Source organism: Sturnira hondurensis, unplaced genomic scaffold, assembly GCF_014824575.4.
Source record: "Sturnira hondurensis isolate 20B ecotype Veracruz unplaced genomic scaffold, ASM1482457v3 Scaffold0000167, whole genome shotgun sequence".
NCBI lineage: Eukaryota > Metazoa > Chordata > Mammalia > Chiroptera > Phyllostomidae > Sturnira > Sturnira hondurensis.
The window spans coordinates 6,909,886-6,934,735 of record NW_028072798.1 but is presented as its reverse complement, the minus strand read 5'-3'; the positions used below and the strand labels follow the sequence as shown (position 1 = coordinate 6,934,735).

The 24,850-nt window shown below is 56.8% G+C and overlaps 1 protein-coding gene across 1 annotated transcript in view; it reads right to left on the bottom strand.

Moving 5' to 3' along the window:
* IGF2R (insulin like growth factor 2 receptor) overlaps nucleotides 1-24,850 on the bottom strand; it is a 96,362-nt gene that overhangs the window by 35,002 nt on the left and 36,510 nt on the right. The window contains exons 6-21 of the mRNA XM_037058767.1: nucleotides 23,977-24,106; nucleotides 22,246-22,351; nucleotides 19,619-19,781; nucleotides 19,306-19,477; nucleotides 18,370-18,473; nucleotides 13,203-13,367; nucleotides 11,265-11,405; nucleotides 10,041-10,184; nucleotides 9,431-9,568; nucleotides 8,476-8,620; nucleotides 7,812-7,989; nucleotides 7,060-7,175; nucleotides 6,464-6,632; nucleotides 5,210-5,389; nucleotides 2,786-2,887; nucleotides 1,011-1,112 (exon numbers count right to left, since the gene is read on the bottom strand). Of these exons, the coding sequence (XP_036914662.1) occupies nucleotides 1,011-1,112; nucleotides 2,786-2,887; nucleotides 5,210-5,389; nucleotides 6,464-6,632; nucleotides 7,060-7,175; nucleotides 7,812-7,989; nucleotides 8,476-8,620; nucleotides 9,431-9,568; nucleotides 10,041-10,184; nucleotides 11,265-11,405; nucleotides 13,203-13,367; nucleotides 18,370-18,473; nucleotides 19,306-19,477; nucleotides 19,619-19,781; nucleotides 22,246-22,351; nucleotides 23,977-24,106 (2,255 nt within the window). The remainder of the gene's footprint in view (nucleotides 1-1,010; nucleotides 1,113-2,785; nucleotides 2,888-5,209; nucleotides 5,390-6,463; nucleotides 6,633-7,059; nucleotides 7,176-7,811; nucleotides 7,990-8,475; nucleotides 8,621-9,430; nucleotides 9,569-10,040; nucleotides 10,185-11,264; nucleotides 11,406-13,202; nucleotides 13,368-18,369; nucleotides 18,474-19,305; nucleotides 19,478-19,618; nucleotides 19,782-22,245; nucleotides 22,352-23,976; nucleotides 24,107-24,850) is intronic.

The following is a 24,850-nucleotide window of genomic DNA, read 5'->3' as shown; positions in this document are numbered from 1 at the left end:
TAAACTCAGTTACGGTCACCGTAGTGAGGAGGATGGAGTAGAAGGCGCTGCTCCCTCGTGCGAAAGCCAAAGGAGAGACCTCTCTCTGTGCTGAGTGTGCACGCACAACGCACACAAACACTTGTGATGCTACTGCAAGTGACCCCCGACTACAAGAAAGCGCTCTGCGGGGATTCATGTCATCTAGAATGCTCCCCACAGGGTTCGACTAGGTGCTCATCTGCCTCTCACACTCTTAACAGGCCGCTACATCACCCTCACCTACTGCGATCCTGTTAGAGCCCACCCGGCATACACCAAACTCCGGAGTGGCGATCGGGGTGCAGGGTGGAGCAACAACCCCGAGTGGTGCTGAGCCACGCAGCTCACCCAGGCGTTTTCCTGGGCTGTGCTCGCTTTTCTGTGTGGTGTGTGCCTGCAGAGTTCCCCTCTGCATCCAATTTTCATAGAACAGTCTCGTGCCAACTTCCTGTTTTCAATGTGGACTTTGCTACAAGAATTTAAACAAACCGAAGTAAATTTTTTTTTTTTTTAAGTTTTCTCCCTTTCTGGTGGTGCTCAGTTGATGCACACAGCATTAATGTGGAGGCCTTCCACCTCGATGCCCCAGACATGCCATCAAGGGCTGTCTATAAAGGCAGCACTGTCAGAAGATTCTAGAACCTAGCCACCCAGCTGGTTTCCCTTTTACATGGTGATGCATTGCCTCTTGCCTGGTGCTGCAGGGCTCGTTCCATCCAGCTGCTGGCCCCACCCCATGGGAGTGTTTCTAACAGCTCCCAGGGGGTGCTGGCCCAGCACCGTGAGGACTAACTTATCTTGTGAATGGTGACACCCTCGCGCCTGCACAGTGTCAGGACCAGGGGGACAACGATACCACATTTCCCCTGAAATCCGAACCCTTGTCTCTTCCTGAGTGACAGCTGCCATCCCAGTCCCTGGCGGCAGGTGGCTTCAACGCCCTGTGTCCCCATTTCAAAGACAACAGGAACCCATCGCAAACGTCTTACCATGAAAGTCTTCCCGATGCCGGAGACCATGTAGCCCTCAGAGCTGTTCAGCGGGTTCAGGTCAAACACGTACCCACTGTTGGGGTCCCGGATGGAGCAGGCCTGCGGGAACCAGGTGGGAAGAGACACCATCAGGCCAGGTCCCCAAGGGCACAGCAGACACCTGCAGGCGGGACCCTGAGGGACCTGTGCTTCTCCCCACCAGCTCCAACCAGCGAGAGGAGCAGCCTGTGCACTGCCGCAGCCCTGCCGGGACACCCGGGTCTGTTCTGACGCGGGGCTCGGGCAAGACAGGCACCCAGATGCCCCCAGGCCTGCTCCATTTCCCTGAACAGGAAGACTGCTGCTGACCCCTGGAGGACAGGTCAGGATCAAGGAGAGACCCATAGGTGACTTTTAAAGTCAACCTAACAGAGTCACTTAAGTGTGCTATTTTCTGCCCTGGCTGGTGTGGCTCAGTGGATTGAGCGTGGGCCTCAAGGGGTCCACCAAGCACCAAGGGGTCGCCAGTTCGATCCCCGGGCACATTCTGGGTTGCGAGCCAGGTCCCCAGTAGGGGCAGGTGAGAGACAACCACACACTGATGTTTCTCTCCCTCTCTTTCTCCCTGCCTTCCCCTCTCTCTAAAGAAGAATAAAATAAAATCTTTTTAAAAAGTGTGCTGTTTTCTGCCTCAGGTGTACACTTAAAGGCAATGGGAAAGATAATGAGGTACCTCACAGGGAAGCGTGGTGAGCCCCATCCCCTCACCTCAGGTCTGTGTTCTGCCCTACCCACCACATGCAGGGCAAGGAGCCACAGCCACACCCCAGAAAGCACCGACCAAGGATGGGGTGCATCCTCCTACCCTCCCTGGGAACCCACCCTGTGCTGGGGCCCTCATTCAGGTGAGCCCAGGTTTGGGGCTAAAGGGTCTGCCTCTTAGTAAGACTTAAAGTGAGGACGGAGGGAGGGGACAGGTCCCGTTGTAAAGAAAAGCCTCCAGGGCTGTGAAAGCAGGAGCCACCTTCGGGAGATCAGAGAACTGTCTCACAGCAGCTGCTGCAGGGCTCTGCAGTGTAGGGCTCACTGCAGGCAAGTGCCGAGGCCAAGGTGCCCAGACCGCTGTGGGCATACAGCCGAGGCAGAGAAGACGTAAGAGACTGGCTGGGAAGGGTGTTAAATCCTTGAGTATCACAGTGGAACGGGTGGGCTGTGTCCCACACACCGTATCATAGCGAAACAGGTGGGCTGTGTCCTATAGGTCAGAGGTCCCCAACCCCTGGTCCACAGACTAGTCAATGGCCTGTTAGGGGCCGGGCCAACAAGTGAAGCTTGCCTGAGCTCCGCCTCCTGCCTCCTCCCCTTCCAGCCTTGCCTCTTGACACCTGAACTCTGAGCTCCGCCTCCTGTGCCCCCTACACCAATGTTCCACAAAACCGGTCCCTGGTGCCAGACGGTTGGGGACCACTGCTATAGGTGACAGGCACTGAATCATTTTAGGTGTTGGAGTGATACTTTAGCCACTCAGATGTCTGCAGTGACAGAGAACCCCAGAGCCCACGGGGGTGCCAGTGCCACATCAAAGGGACAGTGGGTGAAGGAAAAAGAAGGGACCTACAAAAAATGACCAGGGAGCCGGGGGTGAGAGAGGAACAAATGACGACTCCTGGGAACCTGCTGTCAATGTGGAGGAAAGGGTGACACGAGTCACAGAGCTGGAGTAAGGAGGACGGTGCGTGCCAGACACCAGGGGCAACGTCAGGGCTGCTCAGGCCTCGGGACGGCACACATACCTCGTCCGTGTCTGTTGTGATCTGGATCGGACAGGCGGCCTCCGTGTTCCACAGGAAAGTGGCCACACACTCCCACACGAGAGAGAATATCGGGTGGGTATTCTGAAAGGAAAAACGCATAAGGGCACCCAGGTTAAGAAAGCGGGACTCGCCCCATAAAAGCAGCCGAAACCTCCCAGCACTTCATGCTGTGCCAACCGGCTGGCTCAGCGCTTGATGACCCTTCTCTGACCACAGCTCGTGCCCTCTTTACTCCCGCTGTGCAGTCACCCTCTCTCGGGCGTGCGGGCTAAGAGACGCACCTGAGGCCACGCCGGCAGTCAGTGGTGGAGCGGGGACCTAAAGCCAAGTCCGAGTCCAGGTCTGAGTGCCTGTGGGAGCTGCTCCCCACCACAAGTGTAGGGTGCAGTGAGCCAGGACAAAGGACTACGGAGCATTATGGCTTCACGTACGCGAGCTCACAGACAGGCAACACTGACCTGTGTGTGAGAGGTCAGAGCAGACGTGACCAGAAGGGGACCCCAAGGAGACCCCCGGTGCTGCCAACGGGCTGCTTCTGGATGGCGGGGTTTGGTCACACAGGTTCGCCAGTTTGTGAAAACGCGCCCAGCCGTTAGTGCCTTACAATTTGTGCGCTTCTCCAGGTGTGTTTCAATGCAAAGTCCCCAAACCTGTGCCACACTACCTTACAGGACAGCACCCCCCCACCATGTGTGGCAGGGGCCCGGAGCGGCCGTGTTTGCTGAATGCCAGGCACTGCTGAGAGTCCTGAGAGCGTTTCTCAGCTGGCCTCACAAGGACCCCTTGAACCAGCCTCTACGATCGCCCGCTATCTGCACACATGTGAGAAACCGAGGCGCAGGCTCCAGGCGAAGGAAATGACAGTCGTGTCACCCCCAGCCCACACCTTGTCCAACTGGAAGCGCCCCACCCTCTCAGCCTCAGTGTCTCCAACAACAAAATAAAAACACGCCCATCCTGTCTCTGCCCTACAGTGTGATTGTGAGAAGTATCTGAGCTTACACCGTGAGGATTCTGTGACTTGTACAACTGTCCATGGACATGACCTTCTTCTTCACTCACTGAGAACTTCCTGAGCCCACACATGTACCAGGCTCCATACAAGATATACAGTGACAGTGTGAAATGGTTCCAGAAACTAAAAAAAATACTGTCCAAACGAGGGGTCTCAGGACTTGCTGGAACCACCCAGCATCACCATGGCAACAAGGAACCAGACTAGACTGGCAGGGAGGTGGCCAGGGCTAGACAGGGCAGGGCCACCAGGACTCCCTCCTGAGACTGAGCGGAGACAAGGGAGCCCCAGCTCGGCTCACTGAGGCATGTGCGCCAGTCTCGGCTCTGCAGTCCTGCCTGGCACAACCCGGGGCCATGCTGGGCCCGTGGGTAACTGCATCCCTTATCAGAGAGACCTCCTTGAACTCTAAAGAAATGATCTTTTAGGAAAACATCACGTGGAGGCAGAAAAGAGAGAACCTGGGGTCCGAAGGATGGCTGGAATGTAAGTGTCAATGTCCACCAGACTCGTGAGAAGAGAGAACGCACTTCACTACTTCATTGCAATGAAGCTGGAAGAAGCTCTAACGCACACTTAGGAAGTGGACTTCTAAATAATTTACTACATAATAAACAAATGTGGATTCTAATACCTCCACTCCTCATTATGTAACAGTTTGGCAATTTTCTGGAAAACACAAGGCCCAGATACAAATGTGAAACCCCAGGGGAAAAGCAGTTCAGTGTGAGACGATCGAGTTCTGCAAACAGAGGCTGATGTGTGTGCATCACTGTGAACACTCGATGCCACTGAACGGTACTCCCCCAAAATGGGTGAATGGGGAACTTTATGTTACGTATTTCTTGCCATATTTTTGAAGTAATTGGGGTTGCAGAGAATGACCCTGAAGCATTTATACTTGAGAGTTCTCTCCTCTGTTCCAGAGTCCCAGGTGAAGGATTCATAGCCCAAAGCAACCGCCGTCACCTTCCCACTTCCTGGCCTTGACTTCCTAGACCCGTTTTGGGAATGAATTACACACACGTCCCTCCCTGTGGGGACAGACCTATGCCAAGGCCTGTGCTGCCGCCGCTGTGACCCTTAGTCACCGACTCGCAAGAACTAACAGGCTGGCCGGGCCGTGCAACTCGGAGAGAAACCATGTCTACAGAACTCCACACGGTGAGTGTCACCTATCAGCAGCAAGAGAACATGCTTCAACTTCCGACAGGCACAAAGCCCTACTATGCGCTCCTCGCCTCCTCCCATTTCCATCACTTGCTGACCAAAGCAGAATGAAGAGCAAGGGAGCTATATTCACCCCTGACTCGTCTGCCTCCATTAAGACACACGCCCCAGTCCCAGTCACAGAGGCCGGGAAGAGCCGTGGACGAGCGGTGCCTTACCAGGCTGCCCCTGGAGCAGATGAGGTGGATCCTGGTGGTGTAGGTGGTCTGCAGGCCGTCACTGGTGGTGCAGGCGGAGCCATTCACGTACTCCAGCAGGAGGCTGCCGCTCTCCTCCACCGAGGGGCCCGCTGTGGCCATTCCCAAGTTACTGATGGAGACCACTTCGGAGAACGAGCCCTGCAAACAGACGCACCAGTCAGGGCCCCCTGACCTCATCGCTAGCGCAATGGCCCTTGTTACTCTCCGCGGGCCGTGGTCCAGGAAGTCGCCGTGATCGCTGCCTTACTACACACAGAACAAGCGTTCTCACGTACGAGAAACATGTGCCTCTGTGAACGTGGGTCTCTCCCAAGCAGGGACCTGAACCCTCAATGTGACTCCCACTGGTCGATCTCCGCGCCCTTGCTTCACAGCAGGGAGACAGGGATGGCCCTGTCCGAGGCCATCCCTCTAACAAGCATCGGAGGTGTGGCTCAGACCCCGTCCACACTGCCTGGAACCAGCGGCGCCGTGCCCTGCACTGCCCGGCCCCTGGCGTCCCTTCCTCTGGTCCTTGGGTGCAGAGACATGCTCTTGTTCCACCTGAGTGGGGGACACGCCCGCTGGGCCAACACCTATGAAAGAGCAAGGGCACTGGTTTGGGGCACCAATGTGAGCGAGGAGACGAGTCCACACCCATGACTGCCAAGCGCTGACCTGCCCCCACAGTGTGCACACGCAAACACGCCGCAGGGCCCCTGCTCCATCACGGCGCAACGGGCGCCCTGAACATGCCAGCAGGACCACGTGCCCGACGTTCCTGACACGCCACTGTTCATGAAGCATGTGTCCACCTTCAAGACTCGCCATGCAAAAGCACAGGGAAACACACAAAGTGCTGGCGGTGACCATGCTTGCCTGACAGCAAAGGCGGCCCAGTGCCCAGGCTCGGCACACTCGTGGATCAGTGACTCTCCCTACTCAGCTAGGAGTGAGAGCTTTTGGACGCCTGCTGGTCCCTGAAAGGTACTTCCGAACTTGGGCCAGCCAGACACCGCCGGGAGCTTCCTCTGCCCCCCGAGGCGCGACCAGAGGCCATCAACGCCCAGGCTTGTTTGGGGCTGCAACCTGAACGAGGGCTCACGCACAATCACACCCACGTGCGGCTGCAGCCGCCGGCCCCACGTCGGGATCTGCGAGCCCGGAAATGACCGCATGGCCCTGCCGAGGAAGGTGCGCGGGGAGAAGCAGACGGCTGGCGGGCAGGCTCACCTGATTGTTTTCATACTTCATCTGGCAGGCGGAGGCGTATCGGTCGCAGCCCGGCACGGGGCTCAGGGGCCGGCACACATTGATGTAGTATTTCCTCCACATGGTGTGCTGGCCTGCGCTGTCCAGGGCGTACCAGTTTCCCTCGTGGCCGCCCTCGGATTTCGCTAGCCTGCCATTTCAAAGCAAAGGGAATGTTTTTGAAACCCACGGACTTCATTCTGACAATTCCTCTCTAAGTAGTCAGAGAAATACAGAACAAAACACACCCTCCCAGTCAGTTAGATGCTGGCTCGCCGTGGCGCATGACGCCCACGCACAACCTTGCTCTCACTGAACTCGGGATGCAGCGCGGCTTGCGCCGCCCCCACACCCCAGGCTGTCACTGATTTAAGTGCTGCAGCTGACACCGAGGCTTCGTGGCCAAGACCAATTCACACCACAAAGGCTGCCAGGCCACTATTGGAACGCGTTCTGCACACCCCAGAGCTGACCGGGCTCCCTGGCAGTGCTCAGTCACATGCCCTTCAGCGAGGCCCAGATGACCTCTGCACCCCTGGACCCAGGCCAGGGCCCAGGGCAGTCTGGCGCCCCCTCACCTGGAGAGGTCGTACTGCTCCATCGTGGAGGGGTCAGTCACCACACACTCCAGGGGTTCCTCTGGGCAGGCGAAACTGGTGTACCAACGGAAGTTGTAGGCAGAGTTCTCCTCCTCCTTAACGACGCGACAAGGAGAGAGGAGGAGGGATGGCAAAGAGAGGACAATGACGCAGAGCCAGCATTAAAAAACACAATGGCAGGTACATTTTCTATAAATACACAGCGCAGGAAAGGAAGACTGCTTTGCCCACCTTGTTTTACTGAAAGGTAGAGTACCCAGTAAAAAGTGACGGGGGAGACCGAGCCTGCGTTCTGTGGGAACAAGGCAGGGTTCTGCTGCGTGTGGGTGTCCGGCACCCAAATCCAGCGGGCTGGTGGGCTATCTCGGGGGTGTGCAGCCCACTAAATAAACAGCTCAGAAAGCGAAAACTGCCCCTGGGTCTGAGCAAATCAAAAAAGGATAATTAAATCTCAAGAGGTGAGGTAGCCTGGCCAGGACACGAGGTTAGAAACAGCTCTGAGTAAAGGGCCACAGCAGGCAGGCCAGCGTGTGAGTCTTGAGGAGCAACTTGGTGGCTTGCCCCCAGGGACACCCCAGCTCCTACCTCACCTACGGTGAGAACACCGTCTCACTAGACGCCACCAGCCCCGTGGCAACACTTTTCTCTGTCCTCCTGCCTCCTCGAGGCTCACGGCCTCTCCCTGGCACCGTGTGCAGGCACACACACGCGCCCACACAGCACATTCCTACCTGATATTCAGGGACACCCACGCCGGCGTCTCGGTCACAAAGGAAGGTGATCAGCGTTGCTCTCGGTGTATGCTTGTCGTCATTATAGGGCGTGCCATCTCTGTAGTTCAGCTGGATCATCCCGTCATAATATGAGAGCTTAGCATTGCTCTGTCCCAAGTTCCAAGCCTTGTTATCACTACAACAAGAACACGCCTCTCAGAAAAGATGCCGAGACCAGATACCGCCCTGCAGTGCCGGGAAACTGGAGGCGGGGCCCAGTGTGCAGGGTGGGTGAGCAGCTGTGACCAGGACCCGGGGCTGCAGACCACCCTGACCCTGCGTCAGGATCTGTCAGCCCAGGAAGGGCGAACAGGCCACCCCACCCCGACAGCTGGTGGGCGGTACAACTCACTTCATCGGAACTAGTGAATGAGGAAATGCGATTTAAACATGCATCTAACAGCTGAGAAGAGCCTGCTACTCAGAAGTGAGGCGTTAGGTAAACCCGTTCCTCTTTCGCAAGGGTGTGGCGGCCCCTCCTCTGGTGGGCAGGCTGCATGTCCTGAGTGTCTGAGGGCTCACTGTGCAGCCGGGATGCTTGCAGAGGACACCCCGATCCTGAACGAGACAGCTACCACAGGGGACACCTAAGGAGAAGCCATGACGGAGCGTGGGGACTTGCCTCCTCGACACCTGGCAGGCCCCGGAGCCTGGCAGACAGGGGCCCAGAGACAGTGCGGCACACACGTTTATGTAGAAGTCATACTTCTCGGTCTCGACCTTGTAGCCATCCCTCTTTGTGAGCGGTGACAGATCAAAAGAAAACCCTGCAAAAGAGCAGAAACCATGCACGGATGGGAGGAGACTACAGTCCGGAAGGATGACTGCGAAGGAGACGTCCTTCTTGGGGCCTCCCAGGGGCATGGAGACCGAAGAGGCAGGCAAGAGGCATTTCCCTGGGGCAACTACACGTCCCCGACACGTCCCCAGGAGACGTATTCATTATGGTGTCACACTTTAACCTAAAAATCCTACTCAGAGCCCAGAACTGCCGGGCCAACAAACAAGCAGGGCGCCCGCAGTGGGGTGAGAACCATGCGACGACCTTCGAGAAGGGTCTCCCTGAGGTTTTTTGGCCAGAAACTCATGAGAAAAGTCCTTCCCAAAGTGACTTATTCCCTTGTGACCCCCAGGTTCAGCACTCAGCACACCTACTGTGACCAGGAATTTAAGGCACATTTGTCATTATCGCAAACCCCAAACCTCAGATTTTCCGATTTTCGGCTGAACAACAATAATGTCATTTTAAAGCAAGTTAGTTCTGAAACACTTATAGAAAGGTTTTGGTTTTTTTTTAAGTCTAATAAGCAGCCATGGCTGGTGTGGCTCAGCGGGTTCCAGTGTCACCCCATAAACCAAAAGGTCACAGGTTCAATTCTGGGTCAGGGCACATACCCGTGTTGCGGGTTTGGTCTTCAGTCCAGGCTCATGCCAGAGGCAACCGATCAATGCTTCTCACATGACCATTTCTGTCCTGCTGGCTCTCCCTCCCTCCCTCTCTACCATCGTGAGCATGTCCTCGGATGTCTAAGCAGGCCCAGGTGCCACACCCCCACCTGTGCTGCTCCAACACGCACCTGCCTGGGCGTCCAGGACGGTGCAGTTGTCACCCTCGGTCCGGGACAACACGCAGGCAGCAGCCGTGTGCCACTCAAACTCGTAGAAGCAGCCATCTTCCCGGGCGGCTCTCAGCACCGGGGCACTTTCTAGATCTCCTGTCAGTGGGGAGGACAGAACCGTCACAACCGTTCCCACCAACTCCCCCTGATTCTACACCTGGGCCCAGGAACGCTGGGCAAGCCCGGGCACGCGCAGCCGGTCACACCTGCAGAGGCAGAAGGAAGGGCAGCTGCCAGGGGCTGGGCGAAGGGGAAGGTGAGTTCATGTTTAATGGGGACAGTGTCTCTCTGGGAAGACGGGAAGTTCTGGAGACAGAGGGTACTGATGGGTGCATGACACTGGGGGAGAACGGGGGAGAGGTGCAGGCAGTAAAAAGCATAACTGGTGGGTACAAAATAGACCGGGAGGTGTCAAAAATAATATAGGAGATGGAGAAGCCAAAGAACTTATGCGCTCGACCCATGAACATGAACCAAGGGCAGGCAGGAAAGTGGAGGGAATAAAGGGAGAAAAACTGGGACTATATTAGCATGATCAATAAAATACATTAAAAAAATAAATGTTTACCCGGTTTGCATACAAGTGTTATGTTACTTTGTATTTTCTTGTTATCACCACAAACATCACCATCTGAATAAGAGAGTTGAATGTTTCCTTTCTGTTTTGTGGGAGAGGAAAGAAATTTGCCCAGACTTTTAACTTCATTCTTAACTGGAAAATAGAAAGGGGGGAAAACAGAACGCACAATTAAAAATGACAGTGACACACAGAGACTCCAAAAACCCACCAAGACCCAGCAGGCGTGCCCCGGCCCCTCACTCGGCCTGCTGGCCTGGCCGGGCCCAAATGGTGGGTGAGATTTTCTTGAGTAACAAGTTTGGCCGGGTGGTGGCAGCCACCTCCAAGCTTCGCAGCGAAGTGCGAGGAAGAAACGACCTCCCCCAGCCCTCGGGAGGCAAAAGGGCCTGCTGCCCTGCAGGCCCATCCTGTGAAGCGAACCCGCTCCCCGTTCCAGGGGCCTCTGCTCCCCCGAGACGCAGGGCTTGGAAAAGCGCAGGCAAAAGGCCTGCGTGTGCCCGAGAACACAGCAGAAACGAGCTAAACCTGCTCGGCAAGCCCAGAGGGGACCACTCAATGCTCAGTCCGGCCGACTTCCACTGCAAAGTTCTGAACTCTGTGCCATGTCCCTCTTAAACGGAGGCACGGCCGTGCCTGGGCCTGCTCAGAAAGCGGCAGCACAGTTCTGAAGTGCGGGGCAAGTCCTGGAACCCACCACGCATACACCTCATTCTCTGCTTGTAGGAGATTCAAACGACCCCCTGCCTGTCATTTTCAACGCCCCTCTGAAGTGGCAGCCAATGAGGAGCTACACCCACCCATCAAACCGAGCCGACCCCGCAGGACAGCCTGACCCACACAACCACGGCAGAAGGGACCTGAGGGGACAGTGCTCTCAGAGGAAGGCTACAATATTAGATTCCCGACACCTTAACTTCAGAACAACGCCAGACAATGTAGAGCTTTTAAAGTACCAAAGCCAGCTCTACCCAAGTCCTAGCAATGCCTTCTCCAACAGAATGCTTTCCATCCCTCGCACGGTGCCCGCCCCCCTTGGGGGACTGGGGCCACCTCAGGCTCCCCACAGTCTCCACCAGCCTGGCAATACCCGCAGCCCAGTCTTCACTTTCTCTGCCCTCCCTCATCTGCTGAAGGCAGCGTGCGAGGCCGAGGTGAACCACAGGGAGACGGTCCGAGGCCCCAGGCCAGGAGCGGGCTCGGGGCGGCACTCACCCACAGAGCAGGCGGCCGCGTCCTCGGGGCAGCCCCTTGCCCCGCCTCCCCGCAGCAGTCTGTGGCAGACGTTGATGAAGAAATGCTTCTTCTCCGTCCCCTTCTGGGTGCCGTCCACGGCTTCCCAATTCTGTTCCGCTTCTGTTGGAAAAAAAGAAACCAGAAAACACAAAGCTCCTTTAGCCGAAAGCAGTGACAGTGTCCCTGTGAGTCCCACCATAAAGGACGAGTGAGTGGGAGGAAAAGGCCCGAAGCTCTCACCAGGCCGCCGAGGTCCTGGACCTCCCAGGGGACAGGCACGGCCCCTCCCCAAGAGGCTCAGCTTCTCCTTTAACGGGACAGAAACAAGCCACCCCCACAGTTCCTCTGAAGGGCAGGTGCAGTGGGGCCACAGACGACAGTGCAATCCTCCCAAGGCCCACAGTATGAAATCAGAGACCAAAAAGCAGGTGTGGACACGAGCTTTTTGTGGACAGAGCGAACCCAGTCTCTGATCGGGGTGCATGCTCTTCCCACCCTGCAGAAAACCAGGCGCCCTGCGAACACACAGAGCTAGCCAGGCGCCGTTCCCAACCGCTGGGCGGGCGCCGAAGCGCAAAGCACAAGTGTCTGCTCCCACGGCCCCGAGTGCAAACGCCAGCCCTCAGGCGCCGCACGTTCCACACCAGACGGGACTCAGAGCACAAGTTCCTGCCACAGCCAGTAATCAGCACTGCAGCCAACTCGTTCTCTCTGTCACAGGTATTACCTCCGCTTCACAGATGCAACCTCTACGCAGACCGAATGCCAGGGCTGCTGAAGAGATAGAACTGGAACTTCCCCAGACTAGACTCGGTTATCACTGTGGAAGCCCCATTCTCACTGGGCAGTCTGCTCTGCCCCCTGCTGTACGGCCGTGGGCAGGGGTCCAGCTCGTCAGGTTTGCTATGGGGTCTGCAGCACGGAGTCCGTGCCGCACGTGACAGATGCTCAACAGGCACCAGCGCAGCAGAGGAGCACACCTGCCTCACGCAGCCTCTGCGACAAAGCCCACCTCACCCCGACACCGCGCTGCATGGAGCCCCGGGGGCTCCCACGCCCGTCCTCCCTTCCGCCTCACCCCAGACAAGGGCGCTACCCAGGGAATGCTGACCCCGGGGCGGAGACGGGGAGAAGTGGCAGAGACGCAGGAGGGAAGCACGCGGTCCGAGGCACAAGCCGACCCAGCCCACCAACCTCCACGCCAAGCCCTTCTCCCTCTCAGCCGACAGGCCCCACGTTCAGTGGTGACCCTGCCTACTTCCAATTTAGTTTTAAACTGTTTCCATTCAGGCATCACTGACCTGTAACACTGTATGTTTCAGGTGCACAACATAATGACCACCGTAAGTCTACACACCACAATAAACATCCATCACCACCCAAAGATGCATGTGTGCGTGTGTGTGTGTGTGTGCGTGCTTGCGCATGCGTGTGGTGGGAACCTGTAACATCTACTCACTTAGTAACAAGAGTTCAATTTAAAAACAAAAAACAGTGCCCAGTGACACAACACACAGGAGGCAGCTGGTAAGATTGGCTTGAAGCGCCCGCATGGGGAACTGCGATGCCAACCTCAATACAGACATCTTGCCCCCTGGTTCACTGTCCTTTTTATTTTCTTCTTTTCAGAGAGATGGGAAGGGAGGGAGAAAGAAAGGAAGAGAAAACATCTCACCAGTTAACTCTCACATGCACCCCACCCAGGAACTGAACTCGCACCCCAGCCATGTGCCCAGACCAGGGACAGAACCTGGGCCCAGGCATGTCACTCCACAAGGAGGGAGGGGAAAGGTCACCCTCCAAGGGGCTCACAAAAGTAGTGGTAACAGCACCTCCAAACATCTCCATGGGGCAGGAGGGAAGAAGACATTCCCACAAACACACACGCACAAGCCAGACCCAGCGAGGGAGCCGTACCTGAGTGCCGGGCCAAAGCCGACAGGTCGTACCGCTTCCTCCCGTCGGTGACGCGGCACAGGAGCGCCTCCTTCTCTTTGACGCAGGCGTACTTCGTGTCCCAGGTGAAGAAGTAGGTGCAGTCCACCTCCCCAGTGAACACCGGGGCCCCTCTCCCGCCGTTACCTGTGCGATTCGAAAAGGAAAAATAAAAAGCTTCTTGAAGCAGCCAAACCCAGCCATGTCCCAGGAGCCGGGAGGCCACAGCACACGGGACACCCGGGCCCAACTCGCAGTTCCGCAAACTCCCGTCCCAAACTCCCAGGAGCAGGGGCTCAGAGACCAGAGTGGCTTCTGCTGAGTTCCAGATCACCCCAATCCCTCAAAGGCGGGCGGGGCCCCTTTCACCACGGGAGCCGCTCTCAGTCAGATGTCAGACTGTCTACACCTGCGGTGGGGACGTGAACCGAGTGCTAATGAGGACTGCGGTCAGACCGTGAGTCGCCGGAGAGGAGGCAGAGGCCAGAGCCCCAGTCCTCGGAGGGCCACTGGCTTCATGACGCCATTTCGAGCAGGACAAGCTCCCTGGGCTCACTCACCCTGAAGGTGGAGAGAGAGAGCACTCATTTCTACGGCCGCTGCCAACCGAGGTGCATCGAGGTCCCCGCCACCTCGCCCGGCGGGAGGCACGCCTCCAGGAGGCACCAGCACCCTTCGTTCCTGGGCCTCCGTCAGGGCCGGGGCCTCGGCCTGGCCCACTGCCTGGAGGGGGCCCCACGGGGCTCCCGACTTCGAGCCCCTACAGTTCAGCTCTCTTCAGAAAGCCAGCTCTCCCTGGGTAACTCCCTGGGTCCACGCAGCCTGGGGTTCGGGGAGCTTTCAGACTTTCCCCAACTAGAAATCCTCTGTCTTCGCCTCTCCAGGCGGGTGGCCACAGCACACAGCACCCCCCACCTCCACCCACGGTTTAACCATTCTCCCTGGACCAGGACCGCCTCTCTTGAGGTTTTATGCCCTGAGGTGCACAACGTTCTCCAGGAAAGAGAAACAGTATTTTGTACCGAAGGCAAATGTTTCCACTGCAATCTCTATGAAGCATATAAACACCGCAGTTGTAATCTCCGGTACTGAGCAGAGGCCGAGCCAGGCACTGGGCGGGCACCTCCGTGCTGCACGGGGGCTGGGCGTAGAAACAGGCTCTGATTTCAATGCTTCGTAAAAACTGGCATATTTAAACCTAAAACCCTATGGCACAGTTACAGCTTCAGCCCCATTTAGTAGATGTCGGGTGGCTAAATAATGTGCCTACGGTTTCATAGCTAGAAAGCAGAGGCGCCCAGAATCAAATCCAGATGGTCTGGCCCCAGACCCAGGCCCCTGAGTACAAGGCAATACTTCCTTACACCACTGTGGGTGCTGCTGCTTACTCTGAAGAACTCCAAGCCGTCTCCTTTAAGAAGCCCTGCTCCCACCTTCCTTCCTGACAACCGAGCACTGCACCCCTCACCCCAAGCGCGCTGGGACCCCTGCTGCCTCCACTGTGAAGGAGCATGAGGCTCACTTGCCCCTTTTCCCACCCACACGGTTCAGACAGTTGACTCCTACTGGCATCTCCTCTCTCTTTGGAAAACATCTCTGTTTCTGCACACTTGAAGCCTTCGCTGTGTTTGTCTTTCACCAGATGAGCTGGCAAACGATTACATAAGACTACGGAGGCTTCCAGCACCCACCCTACCTCGGAGCTGGCTCTGCATCGGAAATCACTCATGCTGTGTGTGGAGCGCTGACGCTGTCACCAGTGGGGCCCACCTTCTCTGTCTTCGTATTTAATCCCACGAAACAAGCGTAGGGGGCTCATAAACCAGCACTCCCCTCTGCCAGACCACACTGCTTAGTTTTGAAGTGGCGGGGGGGAGGGGGGTGTGCAGAGCTTTGCCTTCAGGACCCCCTATTCTGGGGGCAGACATTGTCCATCCGTTGGCAGCACTGAGGTTAGCTTTTCAGCATCTCTCTGTCAATCACACAGCTCCCGAAGCACCAGCCTGGCTCTCCTGCCTCCGCAGCCCACTCCCGACACGTCACGGCCGACGGAGAAGTGGGTTCTCCCAGGCGCACCAAGCTGCTCTCTGGCTGAGCAGCGGCAGCACCCGCTGCTCCAGCCTCCGTGGCACAGACATCGCCACCTACTCACCACACGGGTTCAACTGTCCCTCTAGGCTCACGGCCAAGCTGCATTTCCAGCCTCCCTGCCTGGGAGGCTGGCCCTGCCGCTCTCGGCTCCCCTTCTGCAGAGCCCCTGGGGGCCAAGCCCACGGGCAGCAGCAACCAGTGAAAGGCTCCCTGAGTGACCGCCGGGAGCAGAGCCCCCACCTCTGGCCCCCACAACAGAACTGAAGAAAACAAACCTCTAATGGAATGAGCCACTTAAATTTGTGGGTTTCTTACTAGTAACTTTCTGTCCTAGTAAGTCACTCTTCCCCCCAAAATGCTCTCATGCCCTTATTTGACAATAAAAAATATCATATTACATAAAACTAGAGGTAAGTTATTGAAACAAATGGTTAAAAATATAATACGGCTAAAAGAATAAATTCATAAGCATTGTATCTTGAAATGCACGAACCATAGACCTATAAGCACAAATAATTCCCGGAGACCCAAGTTCAACTATAAACCACGTTATACCCACAGCCAATTAACACCGGCCACCAGCAAAAACTCATTACTATGTTTACCCAGCGAACACAGAAGGCACCAAAGGAATTCCTCTGAAAACAAATGGAGTAATTTCACAGCTCGTGCAGCCTGCTCCAACTCTGACGCGTCAGGCAGAGCGAGGAGGAGTCTGCAATATTCAACCGTCCTGGTCCAGCCGTGAGCAGGCTCAGAATCCCCCACCAACGCGACATTGCTCCGTCGAGGCTCCTTGTCCCCACCACAGTGAAAGCAGCCTGGCTCAGCACCAGGCTGGTGGCATCAGGGCATCGCTGTTAATTTTGTCAAATCGGGGTTGGAGTGGAACATTATGTCCTACCGGTGACATGCAGTTTACATGGAGTGAATTTGGGAAAATGTCAATCATCATTAAACCTGAGTGGCAGGGGTAGAAATTTGCATTGTGATGTTCTTTCTACTGGAATGTACAGAATTTTTTTTAATGAAAAATAAAAAGGAAGCATGGCCTTCCGCATTTCCTGACGCCTCTGCTCCCGCCGACTGGGAGGCTGCGCCGCCTCCTCGAGAGCGGCCAGCTGGGCCCTTCTCCACGGCCCTCCGCCCTCCCCCGTCTTCGGGGGTCTCTCGTCTGCATTCCCAGTGTGCCCGAGGGAGGTCAGCGCACTCTCGGAGATCTCAGCCACGTCATCTGTGATGCTCCCAGAACAGAGCAGGGCCAAGAGGTGACAAGCAGCAAGGGAGGCCGGGGCCACAGGCGTCGCCCCACAGCAGGGTGGACAGCCAGGGGCCGGCTGGACTGGGAAGGGGCAGGCGGGTGGGCCGGCTCGAAAGCCTGGGGACACAGGTAAGCAGCCAGTGCCTGTCCCAGGGAGGGGACACACAGTAGCAGGGCTGCACTTCAGAGAGCATCTCCTAGAAACCTGGAGGAGGTATGTGCGACGGAAACAGAGACTCTGAGGAGGGCGGGAGGACAATGGGACCAGATGGGAGATGCACCCAAGGGCCACACCCAAGGCACAGCCATGACACTGGCCCGGCGAAAGTCCCTGGGACTTCACACTTGTTTCTAGGACACAGGACACATGAACCTTTCACAAGGGGGCCCCACTCCTCTGTTGAGGGTCACCTTTGGCTACGTTCTAAATACCTGCCCTGGACCCTCCCAGTGACCCGCACTCATGCCCTGGCCTGAGCTGTCCCTCTGCCACGAAGACAGGTGACCATAGCCACCCAGCTCCCCCTGCAGAGCACCCCCTTCCTTCATTGCCTCAGCTCCAGGGCCGCCCAAACCCCAGATCCTGGCCCCAGGCCCCCCTCCTGGCGAGCACCAACCCACAGCCCTGCCCGGGAGCTCCAGGCCAGCCCATGGGCCCCAGTGCCGCAGCCACGAGTTTTCCCCTCACTCCGCTCCTCGTCGGCGCACACCGGGGGGCCTGGTTGTCATGGCAGCGGCCGTCTCACAGGGTTAAGCGTACAGGCACTAACAGAACGTGTATGGAATGACTCCACTGAAACAAGGCAAGTTACGAAAGGGCTCCAAAGCCATCCTGCAGTGCACAGGGGCTCGGGAGGTGCCAGGCCACCACGGAGCGACGGGAACCAAGGGCAGAGGAGACAGCAGGAGACAGGCGCTGAGGCCAAAGGCCTGTCCATCTCCTCTCCAGGCAGCTGGTCAGAGCGTGGCCCAGCTCACAAACTCTCTGACCACCTTCCCCTCACAGACACGTGCTCCTGGAGCCCAGGCCCCGAGTGCACAGCCGCCTCCTCCAGGCCCTGCAGGGAGCCAGGTCGGAACCCTCCCGGGACCGAAAGGGTCAAAGCCCTGCTGCAGACACACACTGAGCAGACGGCAGTCAGAACGTGGGAAGGGCAGGAAGACCCCGTGGGTACAGCAGCTGTGTGTGCCAGTGCCACTGCGTGGGGACAGCAGGGCCCAGCCGGCGGGCTGCCTGGGGCCACAGCTCGGAGGCCCACAGACAGGGCAGGTTCCTGGCGATGATGGATGCCACCCCCTCCCTGCAGATGCAACCCAGGTCCAGGACCTCCAGCAGGAGGTCAATGGCATGGCTTTCTGGAATGCCAGGGCCATTGTGACTGCGAGGAAGCATCTCCTAGGCACTCAAAAAACCAAAGCCAGCCTCCACCACCAGGCCACCACCGTCGAGATTCACCTTGAAACTTCCTTTGTAAAAGCAAAGTGGTGTTTGCAGCCGCCCCGAGCTGGATGGCAGCCCCACCGTGCTGGATCTGCACACACTTTGGTGTGAGCCACAATTCAAGACAGAAACTCTGTCCCGGCACAGACCCAGGGCTGGGCCTGCTCCCAAAACAAACAGAGCACAGAGGAAAAATGGAAACAGGATGTGTGTGTCGCTGGCTGGGCACCCCTACCTCGTCTGCGGACTGGAGGTGGCCACGCCCAAAGCAGGCTGTGTGACTGCCCCATTCAGCATTCCATGCCCAAGAACACCCCCGCCCACCCCGGGGCTAGGATCAGCCCAGGTGCACTCACCCGCAGTCTCATTGCACTCGAAGCTGATGACACTCATGCGCTGAAAGCCCGAGCTGCACTCGTCACCTCCGAGATAAGTCAAGGTGAGGTCTCCGTCGGAGTACCTAGGTTTTTGTGAGACACGTGCATGCGTGTTGGGCAGAACCAAGACAGAAACTTGCATTTGTAAACATTTCTACGTTGAGCCCTCTGCACACCACTGACAAATCGTTACTGACACAGAACAGCACGCTCTCGCCAGCTGGGGAGAGCGTCTAAAGGAAACGAGCTGCAAATGTGCAGGCTTCCCGGCCTCCTCCTTCAAAGCAGTAGTGGGCTGCGAGAAAGCGCCAAGGTCTCGCTGTGGGCATGAGGGCTCCTCTGCTCTCCCTGTTGGACTCTGCACAACCGAGATAAAGGCCAAGAAGCACACAGCAGCTGCCGTACACCCAGCCTCAGCTGAGGGACGCTGGACAGTCCTTATTTCCAGGGGACTACTTTCATAACAGGTCGTGACAATAACCACCCGATAAGGGTCACGAGAACCACACTGACCACGTGTTCTCAGTGGTTTAAAACTTCTAAGTGATACCGATGGCATTTCAGATTCTCAAGAAAGTGCCTGAGGAAAATGAAAGCTAGGAAAGATGCATTGTAAAATACAAAAGCCACGTCAACTGTAAGCTAATTAATTAAATGACTCTCCCACAGTATGGTTTCTTCCAAACAATGGGTCGTAAAGCAGACAGACTTAACAGAAGCGATCTATTGTTGAGCCAGGAAAAACATCCCACTGTTTGGTGACAGAAAGCCCCATGCCTGGCCCAGAGGGACGCCAGCTCACTGACCGCTGTGCTTTGGGGACTAGGGGGGAGGAAGAGGGCGAGGGAAGTCGGTTATGTTTTACAAGGATCGACACAATGCACTTGGAAAGCACAGAAAGGCTTGTTGACACACCGAAGAGTTTGATTCTGGAATTTTCCGGCCACTTTGACTTGAGTAAAATCAGGCTTTTTCGCCTGGCAGACCGCAGCCTGCCTCCCACCGCAGACCCTGGGATTTGCTTCGGTTTCTCCACAGACGTTCAGATAGAACATGTACTCCTTTCCGTCTGCAGAATAGTAACGACCTGAAGGGGAGGGGACAAAGAGGAGGGGCTTTGTCACATTTTTAAGTGTTAAGAAAGGGACAACTCGACTTCTTTCAACCTGAATTTCTTCCTGAACCAGCCGCCCCAGGGGTGTCACCCGGCCCTCACGGGGTGGCTCACCTCTGTCCTGCCGGAGTGGCTGAAGGTCGATGGCAATGTCATGCTGCTCACTGCTCAGGGAGCAGTTGCCGCTTTCCAAGTAGTCCCTGTGGCAGGCGTACTCGGTGACCCACTCCACCTCATAGCGGCAGTTGGATTTGGCCGTGAGCTTGGGAATGGTGCCCTGTCAGGAACGGTTTGAAAGGCACAGAATTAAATTTTGAAAATGCAGGGTTTCCGTGCTTCTGAAAGGCTTTCACACAAGCTGCTGAGTTTTTACATTTTTCTGTTCCTCTTTTTGAATCCAAACAGCCCTCTACATATTTCGATTATTCACCTCTGATCCCTCGCCGACATTCCCGCCCCGTACTGAACGTCACCTGGCACCCACGGCCTCGGCAAGCAGCCAGGACCTGTGAAGGGCGTGTGGGCCGTTCACGCCTTTCAACCTGAAGTGCTGTGTATGGAGCCTGGGCCAGCTGGCCCCCCAGCGGTGGGGGGGGGGAGCTGCCGGAGGGGGGGGGCTGCCATGCATGTGAGCTTCCAGGAAGACGGCTCTTAACCCCTTTCCTGAGACTGTGGCAGGGGTGCCGGGCTCACCCCCCATAACATGCCCCCGCTCTGGGGGAAGCACAGCCTCGACGGCCACACTGGAGTTTGGCAGCCAGCCGCCCCCACGGGAGCCTCTGGTCCGAACGGGACGCCGAGGCTACGAGGTCCCGGCTCCCTGCAGGGCAGCGTGGCCTTCAACTACAGCTGGGGGAGACACGCCGCTGCTGCTGCCACCGCTGCTGCTGCTGCTGCTCTCAGCGGCAGGCACAGCTGCGCAGATCCTGAGCACCGCCACCCTGCATGTGCCGACCCAGCGCCTGGCCCAGACCAGGCCCGCATCCTCAGTGCTGGGCTTGCAAACACAAGCCGTGTGATGAATAGGCTGAGAAGCTACAAGTCCAGCTCCATGTGTCTGACTCAAAACCAGGCTGCAACCGCTCGGTCCCGGAGAGGCAGGCGTCTGGTGATGGGCTGCCGAGCACCAAGTGAGAGGAGCCGGACACAAAGGCCACACAGTGTATGGCTTGCGTCTACCAGATGCCCAGGAAAGGCAAGTCCTTGGAGCCAGAGGCAGGCCCGCAGCTGCCAGGGCAGAGCAGTGACGGGGAGGGGGGCACCGCACAGGGGTTCTTGTGCAGGGTGGTGGAAGGTGGGGGTGGGGGGAACACTCGAACCTTACACAGGGGCGATGGCTGGCCAAGTCTGTTAATATACCAAGTGCAATAATTGTGAAATTACACTTAAACCAGGTGAACTTTAGTTTGTAAATTCAATAAAACTGTTTTAAAAAGATTCACATGACAAGGTAAACATTTACGAAAATCCCAGCTCCTAAAAGTATCTGATGAGCCAGCATAAATGCTTAAATAAACCTTCAGATATTAAGGTATCATGTGTAACCCCATCCTGCCCAAGGAGCAGATAGGCAGGACAGGCACCCTTTGCTGACAGCCAAGCAGCCCTGCACCGACACCACCAAGTACCCTGCACCCCAGGGAGAAGGCCAGTGGGGGTGGGGAGCCAGCTGCTGCTCCGTGAGCCTAGAAGACCATCCTCACTGAACGCAGAAGAAACGAGAAAGGGACACGCTGCCAGCCAAGAACGTCTCATTGGCCTCACAAGACTTCCACTCTCACGGGGTGGGGGTGGGGGTGGGGGCAGAAAGCACAGATTGCCTTTCCTCATGTCCCAGTTGGAACTGACATGGTGCTACTCAGCCACTCGGGTCCTCTGGAAGCTGCCACCAAGGGCCATGGGAGTCCCAGGACACAAAATGGAAAGCTGGCTGGGACTAAATGTCTGTCCCATGACCCAGCACACAAAACAGGCCAGGGGCCAGCCCAAAACCAGAGCAAATGCCACATGTGTTCCGGGGGAGGGGCAGTATGGCTCACCAGCAAAAGGATTCCATTCCTAGGTCCTTCTATCAGGAGAGGAGACGTCAACTAGAGGAAAGCCCTACCCTTGCTCTCTGGGGATGTCTCCCTGCCACTGGCACCCACGTCTGCTCCGCCACTTAACCACCACCGTGTGTAACACCCCTGGGCCCTGGCCAAGCACAGCCCAGCCGCCTCTACCCTCAAGGGGTTTGCAGCTGTGTCCAACTGTGTCAACGGCCAGGGGACGGGGCAGTCGCGCTGCCTCCCCTGGAGCCTGCCTCTGGCCTTGGTCCTCCTCCACCAGGACCCCCATCTGTCTGCCACATTTCTTCATGGTGTTTCTGTAAGCACGTCAGCTACTTTTACCTGGCTTCCTCCTCAAACAACAGTCGTGATATCGGGGTTTGGGGTAGTGTGGAGGGCTTTCCAACCACTGTCCAAACCAGCATGAATTATGGACACTCTGAAAATCTGTCCGTGAGCCACCTGGAGTCATCTCCCACGACCCCAGAGCAAAGCCCCAGCCTACACTGACTTCCAGAGGCCCCTCCAAGGGGCTGAGGCACAGCCAAGAGCAAGCTGTTCTCCAGGAGCCGCCCATGCAGCCGGTGCCTGAGCCCACGCAGCTCGCACCCGGCCCAGGACCCCACCCCAGCCCCAGCTCATGCTCGCAGGCTCCATGCGCAGCAGGGGAGCAACGGAAGCCACGCCACTCACCTCTCGGCGCTCTGACGGGCAGACAAATGTAACAGTCACTGCCGGACTGTGACCCTCGCAGAAGTCTGGCTTCCCCGCCTCTTCTTTCACGTAAGTCAGGACAAGCCTGGATGCCATGTGGAGAGAACAGAGTGTTACAAAAGTATCGATGGCATTCAAATGCATCTGGTGCCCTGGGCATTCACGTGGGGACGTGAATGGGAGCAGAAGGAAGTTTAAAATGTAAAAGAAGCCACCGCACAGTACAACTTCAATTCACTTCCATTCGAAAAAAGTAACCATTTAAAAGTAAACTTCAGTAAGTGCTATTTTCTCTAAAATAATAAATAGAACCATCAATGTGTAAATGTAAATGCTAAGAAAAGCTGTTTGAATAAAACAAAGAAAATACTACAAATACTCTCACAACACAACACAAACACAGCTGAGGAGCAGGTCACAGGCTGCAGGGCCACTTCCTCTCCGAACAGCGACTTCTGAGCACGAGCCAACAGTCTCTGGTCAACCTGAGGGCCTCGGAGCAGGCGTGTGAGCAGCAAGAGGAGCTCCCCTCGGGCCAGGCCGGGCCGGGGCCCTAAGAGGCTGCCTCACCACGGCCGAGCACACGCAGCCTGCCTCTCCTCTGAGAACAAGCTCGGCTTTCATCAACGCCCACATTTTACAAAGTCCTCCCGGTGTGAAAAATCACCCATCCGTCACTTAGGACCATGTTATGGGCTGGATTATGTCTCCTGCCCCACCTCCAAATCCATGTTGAAGCCCTAACCCCAGCACCTCGGCACATGACAGAGTTCGGTGACGAAGCCTCCAAAGACACGACTAAGTAATAAAGGGAAGGTCACCAGGTAGGTAGGCCCTAATCAGATGTGGCTGGTGTCCTTGTAAGAGTAAGAGACTGGGGCACAAGGAGCACACACGAGGACACGGGGAGAAGCCGGCCACCGACAGGCCAAGGGCCTCGGCCTCAGGAGGAACCAGCCCAGACGACAGCCCAGACGACAGCTCGGATGCTGACCTCCAGAACGGAGGGCAAATCGCTGCCCGCTGCTGCGGCCACCCTATCTGCGGGCCTGTTAACGGCACCCCCTGCGAACTGGCACAGACACACACACGGAGGCCTCCCAGCATTTTAAGTTCCAGGTGTGCTCCCGTGTCTTCCAGGGATGATGTACGGCTGCAGCACTGACCTGCCACTGGTGCTGGACCAGAGCACCCGTGAGGCAGCCATCACAGGCCCTTCCACCGGGAGACAGTGGAGACATTCGGTTCAGGCCACGCTCACATGTGGACCATGGGAAACTCGGCTCCCTGCCAAGTCAGGCACCACGGCAGGAGAAGAGCATCTGTGTGAGGAACCAGGCGCCCTGCCCCCAAACCTGGGGGCCACGGCCCCATGCCCTGGAAGGAAGCCAGGGAATTGCCTCTCGCCCTCAGGATGCTGTCTATAAACAATAGATAAACACAAGCGGCCTGCCTGGGCCAGCGTGCCAGGACACACCTTCAGGGGGCTGTCATATGAGGCAATACACGTGTGGCTGGGTCCTGATACACATTCTTACGGCTTTGAGAGACAAGTGATTTGCAAGTCAACGCGCCAGCCGAGGCGACTCACAGCGATGACTAGGGACTCTGCGAGCAGGGGGCGGGGGGGCAGGGGGGGGCGGCATCCTTACACAAGCAACACCCCAGGAAGCCTGCTGAGGATGACGAGAACACCGGCCGCACACTGACCTGTCCTTGTTCACCAACTTCAGGCCCTCCTTGGGCCGGCCGACGTCGAAAGCCTGGCCCCCACGCACCAGGCAGGCAGCAGTGCCCACAGGGCAGGCACGCAGCTGCGGACTGGAGTCCCGCAGCGAGCCTGTAAGACATTACACAGGTCTTTCATTGATCACGCATCACAAGTGATAATCACCCGTAATTTTAGGCCCAGGGTCCCTTTAAGAAAATGATCGAATTTTTCAGAGTCCCCATAAGTAACATAAGGTTGAAGTTCCGAGAGGAAAAAGAGGTAGGGCCACATTCCATTCTGAGACTTTGGACAGCCAGTGACCTGTCTGAATGTCATGAAACGAGTGAAGCACCCCTACCTGAAGGGGGGTGGGGAGAAGGAATGCGAGGCGCCCGTGCTGCACCTGGTACCTGAGAGGCACCCTATATAAACAGGGGTTATTATGTTCACTGAAGTTAAGGAATGTCCCCACCTTCTCCTAGAGACATACTAACTCCACATCATCCCCTTCCAATCTACACACAGACTAGAAAACACGGGCACTGCATGGATTTGTGTAAAGGTGAGGAGGTTCGAGACAGAACCACAAATGGCTCTGGGTTCAAACCTCAGACCCACCAATGACTCCCACCACAACTGGGGTCTAACCACACGCCACCTCACGGGTCGGGGGTGGGGCGGGGATAAGGAAAAGCACATACTAGATGTGCCTGAAACAATGCTCAGACTGTGGACACAGACTGCTGGCCGCCAAGCCGCGATTCCCCCACTGCACCCCGCACGCCACGCTACTTGGATCGTCATCTACCGCACCTGACACCTTACCCGTCCCAGGTTCCCTCATGTATGCATCTTCCATGGGACCACAAGCTG